This window comes from Chrysochloris asiatica, unplaced genomic scaffold, assembly GCF_000296735.1.
Source record: "Chrysochloris asiatica unplaced genomic scaffold, ChrAsi1.0 scaffold00122, whole genome shotgun sequence".
NCBI classification, from domain to species: domain Eukaryota; kingdom Metazoa; phylum Chordata; class Mammalia; order Afrosoricida; family Chrysochloridae; genus Chrysochloris; species Chrysochloris asiatica.
The window spans coordinates 4,069,851-4,076,069 of NW_006408640.1; the positions used below are offsets into that span (position 1 = coordinate 4,069,851).

Below are 6,219 nucleotides of genomic sequence, written 5' to 3' on the forward strand. Positions count from 1 at the left end.
TTTGTCGAGTCCTGGTATGGCACTGTAGGATAAGCACTGAACTGCTAACCACAAGGCTGGTGGTTCAAACCCACCAACTACTCCTTGGAAACCCTATACAGGGTCACTATGCATTGGAACCAACCCGATGGCATTTTACAACAATGATTCTGCAGCAATACTTTTCTACTTACTGTCATGTTTTCAGGGACACAGAAGCAATAATATGTGAAGAACACTGTATTATAGAAAATTTGCAGTGTTCAGAAAGGCAAACACTAAAATAAATAGTTCCCAGTCCTCTTCACCACTCCCTCTCCCTGGAATTGTGAAGGGAGAGAGGGATGTCCATTCAGGTATTCACACATGCCTGCATATTTTGACAGGTTGGACAAAGTACTTTCTCTAGTGATATAGCTCTAATTTTTTAATGAAACAAACTAAAAAATAGAATTTTGAATTTAAGAGCTAATCATTCCAATTCAAATTTTCTTCTTTGACATAAGATATGAGCATATTTGGTGTTAATGCACCATTATACAGAAGACAGATCTTTTCTTGACAGTTACTTGAACTTCTGGAATAAAAATATAAAGTCTTTCAGGTAGGTAAAGCTTCTTTCCACAACTTTCGGCACTGGAAACAATTTAAGGGCAGGAATCACTTCCTGTTTTTGGTATTTAATTATAGGTGAAAAATCAGGTTCTCAGGAATTTTTGTGACAGTAATTCTATTGACACAGAAAATTATTTTGAAAAGAAAATGATTTGTACATAGTACAAAATTCAGAATGCTCAAAGGAGAGGGAAAGTGACTTATTTTTTAATGTGTAACTTTTGTTTCCTTATTTAAATTTTATCATGTGTTTAAGAATTACCTATTAAAATATAAGAATGGATTTACCTGGTGGGGAAGTGTGTACATCTTGGTGGTGGTGGTGGTTATGTGCAGTGGAGTTGGTTCCGACTCATAGCGACCCTGTATAGGGTTTCCAAGGCCGTAAATCTTTACAGGAGCAGAAAGCTTCATCTTTCTCCTGTGGATCAGCTGGTAGTTTTGAACTGCTGACCTTGAGGTTCGCATCCCGATTCATAACCACCACACTACAGCTCCTTATGTACATTTTAGTATTTTATAATGTCCATACGTAAAGAAGTTGTGAGCTTGGAAATAAGTTGTACTAAGTCCTATGCCCACCAGCAGTGTTGATGGGTGCCTGTCTCCCCTTTCCCCCAATTTGGCTAACAATTACCTAATTGTTGGAAAAGAACCAAAACAGACCCACTTGTAGTGATCCTATAGGACCAAAGTGCACTGGATTCCTTGGGTTCCCAAAAGCTTGTTTTTATGGAAGAAGACAGCTTCATCTCTCTCTGGAGCAGCTGGTGAGTTTGCAGTGTCAACACTGTGTTTAGCAGCCCTAATGCCCATCTTTCACCCTTTTAAAAAGTACTTGTGTAGTTTCTTCTTGTATTGCTGTATTTCAACTGCATGCTACTCTGTTTGGATTTGTTCTAGGTCAAACTGGTGCAGGAAACAACTGGGCGAAGGGGCACTACACAGAAGGCGCGGAGTTGGTGGACTCAGTGCTGGATGTAGTGAGGAAGGAATGCGAGCACTGTGACTGCCTGCAGGGCTTCCAGCTCACCCATTCCCTGGGAGGAGGAACGGGGTCTGGCATGGGCACGCTGCTCATTAGCAAGATCCGAGAGGAGTATCCCGACAGGATCATGAATACTTTCAGCGTCATGCCCTCCCCCAAGGTCTCTGACACGGTGGTGGAGCCCTACAATGCCACCCTGTCGGTTCACCAGCTGGTTGAGAACACAGATGAAACATACTGCATCGATAACGAGGCCTTGTACGACATTTGCTTCCGTACCCTGAAGCTAACCACCCCCACCTACGGAGACCTGAACCACCTGGTATCGGCCACGATGAGCGGGGTCACCACCTCCCTGCGCTTCCCGGGCCAGCTCAATGCTGACCTCCGTAAGCTGGCCGTGAATATGGTCCCTTTCCCCCGCCTCCATTTCTTCATGCCTGGCTTCGCGCCCCTGACAGCCAGAGGCAGTCAGCAGTACCGGGCTCTCACTGTGCCAGAACTGACTCAGCAGATGTTCGATGCCAAGAACATGATGGCCGCCTGCGACCCAAGGCATGGGCGCTACCTCACTGTGGCCACTGTCTTCCGAGGCCCCATGTCCATGAAGGAGGTGGATGAGCAGATGCTGGCCATCCAGAACAAGAACAGCAGCTACTTTGTGGAGTGGATCCCCAACAATGTCAAGGTGGCCGTGTGTGACATCCCACCGCGGGGTCTCAAGATGGCTTCCACCTTCATTGGCAACAGCACGGCCATCCAGGAGCTGTTCAAGCGCATCTCGGAGCAGTTCTCGGCTATGTTCCGGCGCAAGGCTTTCCTACACTGGTTCACCGGAGAAGGCATGGATGAGATGGAGTTCACGGAGGCTGAGAGCAACATGAATGACCTGGTATCAGAGTACCAGCAGTATCAAGAAGCCACAGTTAATGATGGAGAAGAAACTTTTGAGGATGATGATGAAGAGATCAATGAATAGAGGAGCGGAGCGTCCCTACTTCAAATACTAAATACAGATGTCATTTCTTTAACTGGTGCATCTTGATCCTAATGGCTGTCCGGGTGATGCACTGATCTAAATTTGTTGGTGTAGGCCATTCCCCAAATGCAGGAAAGTTGTATTACCTGTCTTGTAGAGTAAGAAAATAAAGCAACAGAATTGGCAACCCACCCTCCACCCATAAGCAGATCAACTGTGAAGCTCCAAGAGTACTTGAAAGGCCGGAGGCCACAGAGGGCTACATTAACCTGCCTTCCATAAATGTTGACCATATCTGAGATTCAGGTGGAGAGAAGTTATAAAAGTAGTATCATCCTTTGTGATAAGACTTCAAGCAGCATAGTGTTACCTTGTCTGAATATGCAATGTGGAACTTTGAAAGTCTAGCTGTAATAAAACACTGAACATTGTACATTTGTCTCTTCCGCCCCTTACTTGGTAAGTCACTTTGAATTGGTGAAATGGTTGCTCCGATCCCTTTTGTCCCTTCCTGGGATAAACTGCCCCGTTGTTGTTGTTGTTGTGAAGTGCCATCCAGCAACCCAGTATAGGACTTCCGAGGAGCAGCTGGTGAGTTTGAACTGCCGACCTTGCAGTTCAAACGGCTTTGCAGTCTGGCGCATTAACCCACAGCGCCACACCAGGACTCCATCAGCTCCCTAAAAAAAACTGGCAGCGCATTTCTTAAATTGGAGGCATTAAAGTGTTGGCTAACATTTTCCTGAGTTTACAAGTAGTGCAAGCATGAAAAAGAGACTTCTTCCCTGGGTGGTACGAAAGGTTAGTATGTCTGGTTACCAGCTGAAAGGTGGGAGGTTCAAGACTACCTGTGGTACCTCAGAAGAAAGGTGTGGTGCTCTGAAGCCACAGAAAACTCATTGGAGCACAGTTTACTCGACTCACATGGGGTTGTCATTAGTTAACTTGATGCCAACTGGTCTGCCCCATTACAACTAAGCCCTTAGTGCTTTCATAGAATCTCCCACAATGCTGTCATTTTCTAGGTAAGTATGTCCCCAGCCTACCATAGCAACACAGCTAAGACTGGCCAAGGGATCCACAAAAAACAGCATTCAGCCTCTGGCCACAGCTGGAGGGTGTGTGGGGGCTGGGGGGGCAGGAGAACCGCTACAAGCAGTTCCTGAGATGCTGTGTTCCTGTGAACAGCTAGACTGAAGGCTACACTTCTTCTTAGTAAAATTAATCACTTTATAGCTCTGATAAATAGCCACATTTAAAAGAGGCCTTACAACCCACTTCTCAGCCACTACCAGGTAGCAGGTAGATTGCTGCTGTTCACTTAGTGTTTCCAGTTCCCGCCTCCCTTGAAGCTAGTTGTGAATATAATGACTGGTCGTTTTGAGTGGAATGCTCTCATGGGTGAGTGTTTAGATGCTGGTGGTGAATCCCCTACTCCACCCCAACTGCCTCCAAGAGCCTTGATTCCCCAGTCAGGATGGCACCCGTTGCCACCAGCGCTGAGCAGCACCCCTCTGACCTTTGCTGCACCAAGAGTAGGATATTTGTTGTGAGCAGTCAGACTCAGGGCTGCCCTGAGCAAGACAGATCCAGCAGCAGGACTTGACAGTAGTGCGAGAGTAGGTTCCCCTTTGCAGAACTCTCAACTATTTTGTGAGGTTATGGTAAAAATAACTACCAGCTTACCATCCCATTCTAACTGGAAAATACGCTCATTTGGCTTGGCTTGGAGAAGAAAGATGAGTGCAGGGAGTGCCTACTGTAACTATAGTTCTCATACCAGGTCGGGTGAAGGCGTCAGTGATCTTACAGAGCCAAGAAAAGCCACTGAGCCTAAGCAGCTATTTCAGGCCTGGTGTGGCACTGCAGGTTAATAATGCACTGGGCTGCAAAGTTGGATTCAACCATGAGGTCGGCAGGACAAGCTCACCAGCCGCTCTTCAGAAACGCTATACAGGGTCATTACGGGTTGGAACTGACTCAATGGCCCTTAACAACAAAGACAAGGTATGGTGAAGTCCTGGGGTGACACTGTAAGATAGTCACTCAACCACAAGGTAAGTTTGAACGGTAAGGTTCACGGTTCAAACTCACCAGCCACTCCTCACTGAGTAGGGACCGACTCAACACCACTTACAACAACAAGGTGCCAGAATGTGGTGCTGTCAGAGAAGCACAAATTCTAGGAAGTTGCTAAAAAAATATTAAAGAGGCAAAAATGTTTGGTAGGTCCAAGTCCAAATGATGGTGTTTGAAGACTTGAATAAACCTTCCTTAGGTCATCTTCACTAATTCTGATGTAGATCTGCAAAACTGCAGACTTGACTGTTTCTGTAATAATGCAACATACACTTATTGTTGCTGTTGCCATGAAGTCAGCTCTGACTCATGGAAACTTTATGTATAACAGAATGAGACAATGCCTGGTCCCGTACCATCTCTGTGATCATAAATTAACTCCCTTCCACAGGGAAGAGTAGTAGTTCATGGTTTGGACCACTTTACTGAGAAACCACAGGTAACCACTGAGAGCTCAGCTATGCTGCTCCTGGACATCAAAAACTTCTAGACAGCCTGTCACAGCCCACCATGATTATTCATCAACCTGGAGACCCAGACAGTGGGGTGAAAGTCTGCTCGTGACTGGCCAATGAGGGTTAAAATGACACCATTAAATGACTGAAATCCACTGACTTGTAGCACACTGAATGTATTATAATCCAGTCTAGTCTGTCAGTCCAGGATGTACAAATCTACAAGTTAAACAGTTTTTTTTACCAACCTTGTCCTGCATCCCCCTTTTCATAAGCATGCCATGCTTTTTTTTTTTTCTTTTTTCCCATGTTATAAAAAAAACAAAACAGCACATACTTACAAAAACACTTTGGGGAAAGAGTGCAGTTGGCAAAAAAAAAAAAAAAGGCATAATTTGTACATCATCTGTGTATAAACGTGGTAGTCTTCTTTTGGGAATTGATGAGAAATGGATTCCCTTAAACAAAGTATCCTAAGCATAAACCTTTGTGTGTTCAGGGGAAAACGATAGCGTGCACATTTTATCTTAATGTAAAGAAGCCGTATTTACATATTATTCATATTTTTAAATATATTACAGCTCTTTGTAGAAAACCATTCCATTAAAACAGCAACAAGTGATCAAGATTCAATCTTTAAAATATTAAATCAAGTTAAAATATTCTTATCAGGACTTGAATTTAATGTCACAGCCCACGAGCCCCCTGCATCTGTGAAGGGAAATTAAAGGGAAACAGGAATGAAGAATGGATGATGCGAAAAGGAGCGTTCAAATATTGCCAAAATTTCACAAATACATTGCCCCCGAGACCACCTGTTCAGCCTCAGGCCTTCCTGAGAGTCCCAGAGGCACCCGTGCTCTGGAGCACTGGCCTCAAATTGATCTGTCACTGGACAGAGAGCTCAACCAGGCTGTAGAACAGCCTGTGATTCCTTCAGTCACTTCAGAAAGTCAACACTGCCATGCCCACTGCAACTCAGAGGCAGAGAATTCAGTATTACTCATGCCGTCATTCCACCTGGGTCAGTTGATTTTTAAGTTGGTCAAAAATCAGCTTAGCAATGTTCTCATTTTCTGAGAAAGCCAAAGTTGAAATGTGCAAATTGACAACAAGCCGAGCAA

At 44.7% G+C, this 6,219-nt stretch overlaps 1 protein-coding gene across 1 annotated transcript in view; it reads left to right on the plus strand.

The window, feature by feature from the left end:
• LOC102820922 (tubulin beta-5 chain-like) overlaps positions 1 to 2,561 on the plus strand; it is a 47,272-nt gene extending 44,711 nt beyond the window's left edge. The window contains exon 4 of the mRNA XM_006868695.1: positions 1,498 to 2,561. Within this exon, the coding sequence (XP_006868757.1) occupies positions 1,498 to 2,561 (1,064 nt within the window). The remainder of the gene's footprint in view (positions 1 to 1,497) is intronic.
• Positions 2,562 to 6,219: the final 3,658 nt, after the last annotated feature.